General features: G+C 44.0%; 1 protein-coding gene across 3 annotated transcripts in view; it reads right to left on the reverse strand.

Annotated features, from left to right (window-relative positions):
* ST3GAL3 (ST3 beta-galactoside alpha-2,3-sialyltransferase 3) overlaps positions 1 to 14,528 on the reverse strand; it is a 164,644-nt gene that overhangs the window by 16,761 nt on the left and 133,355 nt on the right. For all 3 annotated transcript variants that reach the window (XM_032192630.1, XM_032192629.1, XM_032192628.1), the window contains one exon: positions 5,354 to 5,500. In XM_032192630.1, coding sequence (XP_032048521.1) covers positions 5,354 to 5,500 — 147 coding nt within the window. The remainder of the gene's footprint in view (positions 1 to 5,353; positions 5,501 to 14,528) is intronic.

Here is a 14,528-nt window from a genome sequence, read left to right on the forward strand (position 1 = left end):
TTGGAGAGAAGGGTTCATACACCTATGGTAAGGCCTCCTGCACAATTCTCCTCTTCCTCAGCCCTGGCCACAACTGGGCCGGACAGGCACCTGGTCAGGACCGATACACCAGAGGAGGCTGGTGAAGAACGTGGCTCTGAGCAGAAGCAACCGGCACTCTGAGAGGTACCCGGGCCCTGTCACACACTGGGATGCTGCTTTCCATGAAAGCAGAAGGCAAACTAACAGCAAACATAGCAGTGGTGAGCACCACATTGCCATGGTGGAGCTGCACAAAGGTGGCCTGTGCATACAGAGCATGGCTCCTTCCAGGAGCTGCTGGCATGACGCCTTCCATAAGTGGGGTGAGCACATGCATGGTGGGTCCTGAGTAAGAATAGCATAAAGAGAAGAGATGCAAAGATCTATACAAAGGGCTTGTGCAGAGTCAGGGATCACTGCAAGCTCCATGTGCTGCAAACAAAGCCAGGCTGCACCACCAGGTCAGGGAACCAGAAATGTCTTTAGCTATACAGACATACGACAGGTTCTCCTAAATCCTCCTCCATTGTTCTCTGCTGTGAGAGGACAGATGAAAGGTTTGTCTTCAAGACATTGCTGTTTCATCTTCCATTGGACCCTCTGAGGAGACCTTCTACTCATAGAAATAAAAACAAGACGTTCAACAAGATGAACAACCACCCTCCTTTGGACTCAATGGAGGCTGAGCATCACCTCTGGACCTGTGCCGGAGATCCAGTGCTGGCAACTCAAGCAGGGGACTGTAAATGTTTTTTGCTTGGTGCATGTGAAAATCTCTTAGTGCTTTTCATTCCATGCCTGGGTCACTCCTGTGTCACTGCCTTCTGGACTGGAAGGAAATGACTGCTGTAAATCTGTTTTTAGAAATATCTGCCTCCCTTAATATGTTAAATGAATTCCAGTTATTTATGGGATTTCACTTAGCACAGGGTAAAGTATATTGGATTGTTCAGAGTATTTCAATTGTTACTTTTTTAAATAAAAGGGTGATTGCTGCTAAATAAGAAATTCCCCCCCAATAATACCACACCTAGATACTCAAACTGGTTTGACTACTACATTAATTTGAGGGAAAACTTGAAAAAACGCTTACCCAAGAAAAACTGCTACCATAGTTTTATCAGTTGCAGACCTGATCACTTAATAGCAATAAAGCTTTAAAAACAGAAGAAATACAAAATAAAACTATGAAGAGCCATCACATGCTGTACAGAACAGCCACTGCATTTTCTTTTTGTTCATTTATGTTTGCCCAATGTGAAATGTGAAACAATGTGAAAAATACTTTTTGCTTCCCCTAGCTGGCAAGTTTGGAAATACGTCACAAAAGGGAATCTAGCATCACTTACTGTGACCAGATAAGTGCCTGGCATTCTGTGGAGCAGTCCCTGTCACAGGAGATTCCATAGCTACCTCCATGCTCGTACAGAATCAGCTACAATATTGGGCTTCAAAAGACAGAACAGAACATCTCCAACACTTCCTTCACGTCCCGTAATTGTCCCTTGCTGTAAGCACAAGGGAGCCTCCAGAACCGGCAGAGTTTGCAGTAGAGCAAAATGGAAAGGCTAGGGACCTGAGCCTGGAGACACGACAAGCTGCACAGCAGCTTCAGTTTAGTCATTTCACTGCTGAGCTCCTGCACAACCTAGCCTAAGTCTAACACCTTTGATGGCATCTAACCTGATGCACAAGCTCTGATTCGCCATTTGTAATAGAGCACATTCCCATTCAATGCAAAGAATGTTTCTTAAGGACTGAAATATTTAACAGAAGGCAACCAAGGGCATGACTTTACTGCATTAGTTGCTCTGTGGTAACCATGTATGTGCTTTACCAGGGTCATCACTGGCATCTCCAGAAAGACTGCCTGTCCACTCAATGTCATAGCAAAGAGAAGCCCTAGGGCACACAGTGCTAACGCTCCAGCATCAGAGGTTAATCCCCAAGTGCATGTGGGCTGTCAGCACTCTGCAGAGGTGCTAATCCACGGTGGGGTACCTGATAACACTCCTGCACATGGCCTGATGGCAGTTCTGCGCACGGCTCCTCCTTTGGCAAGTTGGTGCTGAGGCTGGGTGAAGTCCAGAGGTGGATATTTTACCTTCCTAATGAGGTCTATAGACCCAGACAGGATCTCCAGGATTTTCAGGATAGGAACAAACCAAGGCTTACAATTCTGGGCAGCAGAATTTAGTCTCAGAAGAAGTTAGATCATAAGTAGTTTCTTGGATGCACTGTTCCAGCAGAGAGAAACACAAGCACCACTCTGCACTAGAGTCCCTGATCAGAGTCCTGACAACTTGTGTCACCTGAAATGCCCTCCCAGTCTCCTCTTACCATGGCTCAGCAGCTAGAAAGTCACTGCTTAAATGGCCCTGAGTACTACAGAGTGGATAGGACTATTCAGTATAGAGTAAAAAGCACCACAGCAATAACCATCGGATTGTTTTACATGCAACAGGCAATGCCACCTCTGAACTGATGTTTGTGCTTGTCCCCCAGTAATCTGTCTGCAGTGTAGGGTAGGTTATTGCATGCCTGAATTACCGGCTGCAATACCACAGCTGTTTGGGTTCAAGCCCAAAAGACCTGTAAATGCAGAACTTCCACCAAAACACAAACCACAGGCATACACCATTGTCTAGTTAGTCAGCCAGGCTGTGCCCATTCATTAAGAGGATTCTTTAATCAACAAGATTAGCTCATTTCTCTTGTATTAAACCAGCTTCAGGCATTGACATGTCTTTAAATTTCCCCAGATGCTACTTGGATCCTACACTGAAGTTCTTTATCATCATTTTATCCCAAGAAAAGATGTCTCTATGGAGTAGGAAAGAGCTTTCTCTTTTCTGAAGACGTAAGTAAATGGACTGAGAAAACTGAAAAGCTTTACTCATCCCAGAGAGAAGTCACTGCTCGCTGTGGGTGACCAGTTTTGCTCCTCACTCAGACTGCCAGCCACCAATACCACAAGCTCAATCTAAATACGTCTGAGTTGCACCCCCCTGCTATCCTCCAGAACCATCTGGCCCAAATTATATTATCAAAGCAGAGGCTGTTACTACATTCAGCCTTTATTGAATCCTGGGAAAAAACGCTTTGAGATCAGCCCTGAACTATTTTACTAGCTCTCCTCAACCTTGCTGAAAAAGCCACCAAATTACAAAGTTAATTGGCAGCACATTGTTACCATATGTGGTGTGCAGGAGGCACACTGAAGTTTATTTAGGCATCGGGACCAAAGAGGAGTGGAATATTACTGCCCTTTGTGAGGATTTCATGTCGGCCTCGATTACTGAGGCATCCCCAGCCCTGATCCTCCTGTGTGTAGCTTGCCCACCACACCACCCTGCTTTTCAGCATGGAGGCACCAACCTGCCCCCATCCAGGTTGCTTTTTTCTTGAGTAAAGTTTCTCAAGCCGTCTTGCAGCCCTACAGCATGACTGAACCCAAGCAGCTATGCTCTGCAGCTGCTATATGAGCTATGTTCACATAGCTTTCTTGTGGAGCAATGCTCCTTGCTCTAGCTTGCCTCACAGGGCCAACTCATCTTGCTGGATCTCTCTCAAATCATTAATCAGAGTTGGATTCTTGGTCTACATGGCTCTGATTTCCATTATTCCCATTTAAATTCTCAGAGAAACAAAGTCAAATCTGTACCACCAGGATTCTCCTCAGCCTCTTTACACTGGCAGCAGTGGCTTCCTTTGAAGCATTCGCACTGATGCAGCAGCGTTCACTAGAATGAAGTCCAATCAGCTCTGTAACACCAGTCTATAGTTGACGTCTGCAGTAAAATTTATACCAACAGGTTACAGGTACTCTCCCCCTGTTCTTAAACTCTGACAGAATCAGTATATTAAACCGTCGTTGCCCAGACACACGGGGTCTACTAACATCCCGGCCCCACACATGTACCTGCACCTGCAGAGCTCTTTCTGCCCCGTCTCAAGGAACAAACTACAATTTACACAACCTAGCAGGGGTCATGGGCAAAGATTGCTTGCCTTAAAGCTCCATAAAATATTTTTTAATGCACTTTCATGAAGTGAAACATGAGGTTTCAATTTAGTTGCCTTCATTTCCCAATCTGATCTGTGTTAAACAACCTATCAAAACCTCATAAACTTCAGTTCACAGCATTTTCATTTCCGGATTCTCTCCTCTCCTCTCCTCTCAGCTTAAGTAATATCTTGTGTATTAAAATAACGTGTTTAAAAATAAAAACAAATCTGAAAAAAATAAAAGCAAAGTCCTGATGATTTCTGTCTCTCATTGGGGCATCAGTCCTTATTTTCTGGAACACGAATCAAGACCACATCCTTCTAAGGATAAGTCACGGTGAATGCAGAGAGGTGAAGTACACTAGATCCTAGCTGAAGAGAATATTTGGGTAAGATAACCTCAGTACTTGGAGTTAAAATCCAGTGTTTCCAGGACCATACGACAACTTCTGTACATACATAGGCAGCGATGCCAGAAGCTCTCATTTTGAAAAGAATGATTCTCTGTGGCTGAATCTGTCTGTACATCTTGCACACCGCATTTTAAGCAGTGAATTTCTTACCTCCAGGCACCCACCTACTTGATCTTCAGGAAATAAATTTCTCTAATATTGTAAAGAATTAACTACATAATTAGAGCATGGAAAATAAGGCACTATTCTGTCTAGTCCAAATCCATGCTGTGACACCGCAAATATCCTATAATGATAGGGATACTAGAATGATCACAAAGGTGTTTTGTTAATAACTATGACCTAAAACTATATTTACGTTGTTTTCTTCTGTAAGCTTTTACATCTAAAACCTGCCACTGTAAGATCAGAATTTCTTAGGTTTCCTAAGTTTCATAATCAAACCTTTACACTTTTTTACAGTAAACCTGGGATACAGAAGCAGCAGAGCAGTATCAGTGATTTTAGGCTGCAGCCTCCTTGAGGACAGCAAATTATAAAATTGTGGCATGACCTGCACCACGTCCAGATGCACTGAGGATACAGAGAGCAGGGCTCCTCGTTCCTTTTGGGAAGGAGCCACACAGAGAAGTGCTCTTCTAGCAGGCTGCACATGGCAGGAAATCACCCAGCTGATGCTGGAAGCCTCAGAGCTGCCTCCAGAAAAGGGGCTTCGGAACAGCCATCTTCTGGTACCAAAAAGGAAGGATCTTGCCTTCCCTTAAGTAGGCTGAGCACTGCCCCCACAACAGAGCCAAAGGCCCTTCCCTTCAATTGTGGAGGCCAAGAGGAAAAAGAACAGCAAAATCCTACTGCTCTGCTGCTTGTTCTCGCCCTTCCCCTTGGTTCTGCCTGCTCTGTTTGATACCTACCCCTCGGCCCATGAGGCCGTTGTTGAAAGGCAGTCCAATGAAGCTGAAAGCTGCCTCCTGGATGAAGTAGGGATTCAGGATACGTATCTCATGAGGCTCTCTCGGGACGCGGGTTGCGACTGACTTCCAAAAGCCATCAGAGGCACTCTGGTAACAAAAAGAAAAAAAAAAAAAAAAAGGCAAATAATTATACACAAAAAACAGCAGATTGCTATTATTCTACTAAAATACACTACTGGCAGCAGTTCCCGCTGTCACTGCTCACTGCCACAAGGCACTGGTATAAGCTGATGGTGGGAGGGTGCACCCTGGAGGGGTGATGGCATCCTCTGCAGATCCACGTGAGCTAGGCTGGATGACGAGTGTAAGGAAAACAGAGGGGCCTGGGCTTCAGCACGAATAACCCCCTCCCTGGTGCCACGTTTTCACTCCTATTGGCACTTCAGCTGGTCTGATTAATGGCTTAAGCATTCCAGCACACGCTGTGATCTCTCCCACCTGCCTGCAAGGGGATGCACTCTTGGATAGCAAATGTTTTAAAGAACATTCAGAGAACGAAAAATGACCGCACAGCTCTGCTCTGTGTGTAAGCTGCATACTTCCTACGTTATCCTAGATTTATTACCTTCTGTCAGGTTTTAGGTGAATTCAGTCATAAGCTTATAAAGGTGCCATACAGTCTTGTGAAGGGCCATGCACGTTCATAGCACAAGGTAAAAAAAAAACACATTATTTTTCCCAGTGTATATTTATTTAAAGCCTTCACCCTGCAAAGTGAGGTGGGAGAACGTTGGCCTGGAATTGTTGCCCTGCTCGATAGCCCTGCCTAGAGGGAGGCTTGTGTCTCTCTGCCACATTACTGTAAATCTGTGCTCCCCCTGGTCCAGCCACCGTGGGACGGGCACAGCACTGCTCCCAGAGCCGCCAGGTGCTCCTTGTTCGTGGACTTCCAGCCCCACTACATCCTCATGTTTCACTGCTCTTTCGGTTAAAAACGCAGAGCGAGGCGGAGGGAGGATAGCAGGAATGTTAATCTGCTGACAGCTCTGGCAGGGTAATCCAGTTCAATACCTCTTTCTCACATCTTCCCTGCGATCTCCCAGGCGAGCAACAGACAGACATTAAACTCCACACAAAAACCACACACTAGGTAAACAGCAAGCCATTATTTACACCAGTTTGGGGTTGCTTGCAGCATAACAGTGATTTTACAGTTGCTTTCAAGGCACTTTTGAAAATGTTAATGTTCTCCCACGAAATCCTCAGGAGCCTCCCCTGGCCAGTAGCGACCACCCCTGTAATTACTGATGGTAATTATGCCACAGCCCATGCCAACTGCTGCTCTCACACTGCTTGTACTGAGCACAGCTTGTGTGAGCTCTCACAACACGTGGCACCAAACACTTACAGAGCCTTCCCATGCAGACCACTCCCATGTCTAGTATCTAATGGCCATGTTCATATTTCATACTGAATTTCAGATCCTGAAGAAGGAAACTTCGGTAGATGGCTCTTACCTTACAAAAAGCATTAATACAGCCAATTCATTGAAGAAATAAGGATGTACGTTATCCAAACCAATAGTCTAAGACAGCCAAATGACACTGATGCCCTGTTTTGGTCCCACCTCCAAGCTGCCCAAACACAACACACTTTTGCTGCCCAAAACAAGGATCCTGAGAGTTAAAGTTCACACGCTGACAACGGTAAAGAGCTCTCAGGACCCTAAATGGAAAAAAATTCTAACTAATAACTCGTGTTCTTTCATCACAGTTGAATTAGCAAGAATGCCTGCAGTCAAAGTGATCTAACACTCTCCATTACAACACCACATTTTCAACCACTGAGTGTTCCTACCATTTTTGAACCAAAAGTATTGGAAAAAAATATCCTACTTTACAAATGTTAACGAAGTACTACATCCATTTGACCAGTGGATTTGAGGGATCTGGTATGTCAGCTGAGTTTTGTATCCTTGTGAAAATTCATTTAAAAATGGATAAATATTAAACCTTCATAATTTCCTAAGAGCACATGTAAAGCAAAGGTCTTCCAGTTCCAGGGAATAAAAAAAAATATCTCAGATTCCGCTTGCATTAAGCATGCTCCAGGTCTCACAGAAATGAAGATGATAAACAAAAATCTTGAACAGCTACTCATTCGATGAAACCATCTGATCATAGTTTCAAGCAGACACTTCCTGGAAAAACACCGTGTGATCCTGAAACTAAAATAAATTTGTAAGTTGAGTTAAGGTTTCACGTGCAGCTCTAAATAAGGCATCGCTTAAATTTTGCAAACAAATCAAAGGTCTGCCAGGTATTTAAAACAAAACTGCCTTTTGTTTGGATTCAAACTCCACAGAAGATTCTACAGAAGTTCTGGTCGTTAAGGAGCTTTTACTTTTTTTTTATTTTATTTTTTACATTACACATATTATGACGTTAAAGAGAAAAAATAACAAAGCATAAAAAGTCTCAAGACTTTGTTGTTGTTTGAGCAATTTGGGAAAATGTAATTACACATATCACAGTTGCTCATTTTTCCAGTGCTGTGTGAATCTCTAGGGCCAAATCTGTGCTCCTCACCATCGGTTCAGTGCAAGTGCAGCACCAACACGGATGCTATCCATGGCATACACCTGTCCACTTTGGTCCTTTTGTTGTGGCTGTTTCTATCGTCATTTACCCAGAGTATTTCCCTGGCTACTTTCCTTGGCTGTTACACAGTTCTGAAATTGTTCTGGTCTGTCCTTTTGGTCTTATTTCTGCTTGCTCAGTGCTGTTCCCTGCAACTTTTCTGTGCAATTCCCCTTAGTTTAATGAGGGACATCTCAGGTCATCTTTCATTTTGGTATGTTTTCCATTTGTAATTTCTAAAATAATTCCAGTGAGAGATGGGGAGTCTCAGCAGACGGCTCTCATATTTCTACCTACACAGTAGGCAAAGCCCTGGGATTTTCCTTACTCACAAAGAACTAAAAACTGTTTTCCTGGCTTATAATTACTGAAATTCTCAGCCTTGTGGTTTGGCTCTGCAAACCCTGTAATTTCGAGCTGCATCTCGAGCTTTGTGGTTTTGTTCTGCAGCTTGTCACTGGCAGGCTACGAAACAAAGCACCACCACGACTGCAAGCCCCGGGAGGCTGCTCCCCTGACGCAACCCCCTTCGGAGCCGCACGGTCGGAAGCGCAGCCCGTGCCAAGGCTCCTCGCTACCGCTGATGCTCGGCTACGGGGCCGCTGTTCTGCCTCGTGGAGATGTTCGGTCTGATTGGACACAGATGTTCGGCGAGGTTTCCAAAGCAATCGCTTCCCGTCGGGGAACTCTGTCCCTTCTTTAGGCTATTAGGAGAGACGGAGCAAGAGCAGGAGCGGCAGGCTCTCGGAGGGAAGGCAGGAGCTCCCTGCCAGATTCAGCAGCTCAGAGCCGTGGTTTGAGCTGGGGGCATCCCCCTGCTCCAGCAGCTAAGCCTGCTTCCTTGCAGCGCTTGAAGACAGGTCTCTGAGGACACGGTATCGCTCTTCCTGATAACCATTAGGATAATGAGTCAGAAAGTGATTCTGAAAACTGCTTGGGCAATGTTCCCACAGTACCTCATCACCTCCTGGCGCTCACACGGAGACCTCGGGGTTTAGGCTGAAAAAAACATCCCCATGTTAAATTCCCACCCTTATTATCTGTTGGTATTACCGAGCACCTGGAATCTTAGTCACCGATCAACATGCGTAGTGCCAAGTGCTGCCTAAAGGAGCTTATAGCATAAGCATAAAGAAACAAGCAACATGGGGAGAGAGGAGACAGGAGAGCGTGGCTGAAGTACAAGTCTCTGTGGGCCACAGCACTTCTAAGCAATCCTGGAGTGTTTTCAAAATTGTATAATTGAAAAGGACACCACAAAAAGTTTTAAAGGAGACTAAAAAGTAGCAAAAATCTAGATGGGCCAGGGTTTTCAAGCCAATCTCTTGCACAGCTCTCATCTAGGGAGAGCAGCAGCAATATCCCCGCAACAGACTCAGCTCCGGGACCTCAGAGAGGTGCAGCATGTAAAATGTCAGAGATGGCAAGTTATAAGGAAGGGATAAAACATGGCACACCTCACCTAACAGCTCCAGGGGCAGGGCAGCCCAGCTACAATCCCTCATTCTACCTACTCAAAGAAGTACTGAACGCTAATGGGGACAGATGGTTTGTTGCAGGCTGGTTTTGTCTCGGTTCAGTTTTCCATCTCCTGTTCCCAGATTTACCAAGGTGGATCACATCGTACTCTAAAATAAAATATGGAAACTCAGACCTTTAGTCAAGAAGTACACCTTAAAGGAAGTTACAAACAGCTAGGGGCTGTCTCACAGAATAACTGCATTTCTGATATTTATGCAAAATGAGGGGTAATGTTATGGCACCCTAATGACACAGATGATCCCTCTTCTGTACCTCTGTACTTTTCTGTACTACTAGGTTTAGGAGTGCAAGAAGCATTGCTCAGGAAGACTTTTAAGTCTGATGGGAAGGGGACAGAGAGGCTCTAAAGGTCAACTATGAGCCAACCAAGTTGAATTAGGTCCAGGCATGCAATACTGTGCTACAGAGCAACAAGAAAGATGACAAGACTGGAGAGAGAACCTATGGCAAATGGAGATTACTGCTCTTTCAAACCCTGGTAACACCAGAAACGGAGAGGAAGGGCAAGAAGGAAAGCAAAAGCCAGAGAATGACATGCCAGTCACGAGACCTCTGAGTGCCTCGGAGCACTTGGTTCACTGAGATCGCTGCCCCCACCTAGGCTGGAATGCAGTTATCCTGTACCCATCACCCACAAGCACTCACTGCCACGCAAACACAGGGTACTGCAGCAATCCATCCGCAGAGGTTTCTGAAAGATTTCTGCTCAGGTGTAACTGGATTAAATATGGAAGGTGTGCTTTTCCTAGAAAATAACCATCTTATCAGCCAACTATGCATTTCTCAGAGGTCAAGGAGACATGGAGGCCTATAAAATGTTCTTCTACAAGTGGTAATATAAATGAAGTTTCATCATTTCCACCAATTATCAAAGCAACGAGGAATTTTTAGCAACGAGAACAGAAGTGCTGAGAGCCTGCAATCCAGGTTGATGGTCAACTGCCAGACCCACTAGCCCACACTTGATATATATTTACCCAACTTTCTCAAAGCAATGGAGAACCCCTCACCACCCTCTGTACACAGCTCCAGTGGCCAGCACTCAAACCTTTATTTTGTTCTGCTCTTACCTGCCCTGCTGAAAGGCCCTCTCGCCCTGCCTGAAGCAGGAACACTGCACCTTGTGCTCATTCCCTCATCTTGTCCCACTACCAAAGGAGATGCAGCTCTTGGAGCATCCAACAATATGATAGTTTTAATCTTTATAATTTGTTTCTTCTCTCTGAATACCCTCCCACTAAATCTAAATTTAAAGTCTAAAATCAAATGGTTATAATTTCCCAGGCCATTTCCCAGTCAGCACGCCCCATCTCCCAACAGCCTCACAGCACTATCAGCTAACATACTGGCCAAGAGGACTCCCAATAGGTTGTAAACCCCTCAAATTTAGTTTTTACCTATGTGCCTCAGTGTGCAACCCAAAGAGATTTTCTACCCAGAGAGTTTTCAGTTTTCTACGCAGTTTTCAGTGGCAAAGACAGCAGCAAAGCAGGATGAAGACAAAAGCACCTTTTAACATATAGTACTTTTTAAAGACAAGAACCCACCATAAAACAAAAACTAAAACAAATTAAAAAAATCTAACCATGCTTCTTTGTAAGTTGAAGCTAATAATAAATACTTCACTGCATTGGCTTAGAGATTAGTTTCTGAAGGTTTCATAGCCAGGTCGAGATCTCTGCATGAAAACCACAAGAGAAGGGAAGCTTAGCTCCAAGTGGGAGTTGCAGACTTTAAACTCTGCGCCCAACACGTGGGCTACATGGAACAGGGAGCTGCTGCGTCCACAGATATTGGCTCTGAAAGCAGCAACTGCAGCAGTGACAAAAGCCATCTGGGAAGCCAGCGCTGATGCATTACGTATCAGTTCAGTCTTCTACACTACAGTGTTCCCATGGCTGCTAGTAGCAAGTTTCTGCCCTGTTGGCATACAAGCACGTATTATGAATAAACAGCAAAGTATATACAAACAGCCCTGCTGCACTTCATTTGAACTTTGGGTGTGATGCAGCTCACCTACAGACACAGACCTCCTGCACAGCTCATCTGCTGTCCGACCATTCCCAAGACTAGGAAGCATGAGGCCAAGACCAGCTCTAATGAGTCAGGAGAGCAAATTTATTTTTGGATGATGCATGTTGCAAATCCAACGCAATTCCTGTCCTTTTCATGTACTTCTACATTTCAATCAGTGTAACTGAGAGCAAAACATGATTCACAGTTGTAAGACAAAAAAATTCTGTAGCAAAAGAGGGTGTCCTCTGAAGAAAATGGAACTTGGAACATATCAGATTGGCTGCAAAGAAAACTAAAGATTAATCTGATGAATACTGCGTTTCACAAGTCAAAGCATACATGATAGCTCACATACGGCATATCAGAAGATGTGCTTGCGCTATGTGCAGATAGGGTGATGGATAGACTGTACTACAGACTCTTTTGTTCAAAACATAAGCTGGATTTTGAGCCAAAGCTTGAAGAAATATTCCTGTTTTGAAATATCTTAGGAAAGACGGAAGTTTTTAGTAAAAGCAATGGATTTAGATAATTTATGTTTGTGTTGTGGTTTGTCGTCCATTAATAATAACCCTTCAATGAAAAAATATCTAAAGTAGTAGAGTTTCAGAAAACTCCCAACGAAGAACAGGCCCTATAATATTATTACTATTTAGGGGATATTTTATAACCATAGGGGACCAGTCCCTTTAATTCACTATTATTTTTATTGCATAGTTTATGAAATGTCATACTCACATAACATCTATTAAAAGAATACCATGGCTGAAAGGCCAAATCCACATGTTAGTAAGCGCTGAAGCAGGACAGCCCTGCAACTTCAGAAATTCAGTATTTCTGTTGTGAACACTGACTTTCTAATTTTCCCACACGAGTTTTCTAATATTGCCATACATCTAAGTGCTTTACAAGCAATACTTTGATATTTACAGCATCTCTGCAGTATTTGGCATCTATCACAACATTTTACAGGGGAGAAAACACACTGATGAATGCCCAGTTTCCACCGCCTTCAGATGTTCAATTTCAGATACCTTATCCTCAATTCTCAGAACATTTTCAGAACAGTACAACTTCATTTAGCTTTTCCTGCTGCTGAACACACACCTTTCCTGCACATCTGCCTCATGGGACTTAAACTGTGTTTGGGAACTTCTGATCTAACTAGCTCAGCATCACAACAGACATTCAAAGGCTGAATGGAGGAGGCCATTCTTTCTCCTCTGCTCTCTCCTCTCCACAACACGTTCCACGGCTTCTGCAGATGCTCACACCAAGGCTGAACTTCTTCCACGACAGAAATCAGACTAAGTCTCAGTGTCCCCCTCCACTAGATAGACAGCAGTACTCCAAGAGCGAGGACAACATTATTATATCCATATTACGAATAACATCTGCACAGGAGAACTGAATTAATGTTGAGAACACAACGTTAAATTATTTGCTTTTCTTAGCTTCTGATGGCTTGCTTTACAACCATAAAGCTCTTTAAAAAGTTTTACAGTGTAATTCAATACATTAAAAAAAATCAACTCAAGAAAAAAAACCTCCATCAAGTGGAGTAATTGAACTCAGAGCACAGTCCTCTAAGTGCAACTACAAGCCCTGGTAGGCTATTGCATTCGAGATCAGCCATTAGGGAAGGAGAATGCATCCTCTTACCAGATCCCGAACTATTAAATCCTGACAAAAATGCATGCTTGGAGGAGTTCCCTGCCATCCCAGGACTCATCACCCTCAGTCTCTGAGACTCTGCTTTGCTCTCTTGCCATGCACCAGCCCAGGCTGCAGGGAAGGGGGCTCCCGAGGATACCCCCTGCTCTCTCTGTTGCCCTGTGCCCCTGTCTCACTGTGGAGAAACAATTGGAAGGAAAATCCCATTTTGTTCCTAAATCCTGGAGATGCCTCGTTCCAACTAAGGGTACAGAAAGGGCACCTGAGCAAGGCAGGCAGTGCTCATGAAGTCTGGTAGGATGGACCGTGCTCAGTTCACTCAGAACTGAGTTGCCAGCATCTAACAGCCCCCGTGGAACAAAGTGCTGTGGATTTTACAGGATTTGCAAGGGCCCCAGCAGGCTGCCATGGGACACAGCCTGGCCAGTTCCCAGCCACTGCCCTGAAGAATTAGTGTCTCATCAAAATGGGGTGGGAGAGTGTATTTTTTTGGCTAGCCTTAACCTGAGAGACAGCTAAATTACTTCAGCTGAACTTTCCAGCTGAGCCAAACATGTGGCATGGAAAACATCAGCTCAAAGGTGAAAGTATAATGAAGTGATAGAGTCATTTTCCCGGTTGCTTACAGAAGAAAACCTAAGGTGATCCCAACTATAAGCACAGCTACCTAGCTACCTGTTCTACTTATAAAAGTATGCTAGAACCCAAAAAAAAAAAAAAAAAGAAAGAAAGAGCGCTGTCTTTGCAGGTTTTGGTGGCAAACACAAGGGTATCCCAGGGCGCTTGAGGACAAGCCATCAGCAAAGTCTTTTTAGGGAGCAGAACTAGTTCGTGAGTTTGAATACAAACAAGATCTCATCTCATTAAACAACACATATTTAGACTAAACTCTTGGCACATTACAACAAAAAAAGCTAAAAGAATCACCACAGTAGAAATTATGGCCTAGAAACCCTCATCACTTTCTGAAGTTATCTTAAAGAGAGTCTCCAGGGAAATTTTCACATTGTTTTTACAGCAAGAGTACACAAAAAAGCTGTCTTCTCCTATTTTGGCATCTCTGCTGAAATGAGAAGCCAAATAATTTCTATGTTCACTGAGTGTTCGTATAGAACATATACAAATTATCCAGCATCCTTTAGAAGGGGAAAGCAGAAAGGTCAAAATAACAAGAGTCTGGGAAGATGCCAGGAAGCTCCTGCCCTGCTTTATTGTCTTGACTTGCATTAATAATAGGTGTTTTACAAAAGATGAGTTTCTTGTAAGATTATTTAATATTCTTAAAAGACGATAATTTAAATAAA

The sequence above is a fragment of the Aythya fuligula genome, chromosome 8 (assembly GCF_009819795.1).
Source record: "Aythya fuligula isolate bAytFul2 chromosome 8, bAytFul2.pri, whole genome shotgun sequence".
NCBI lineage: Eukaryota > Metazoa > Chordata > Aves > Anseriformes > Anatidae > Aythya > Aythya fuligula.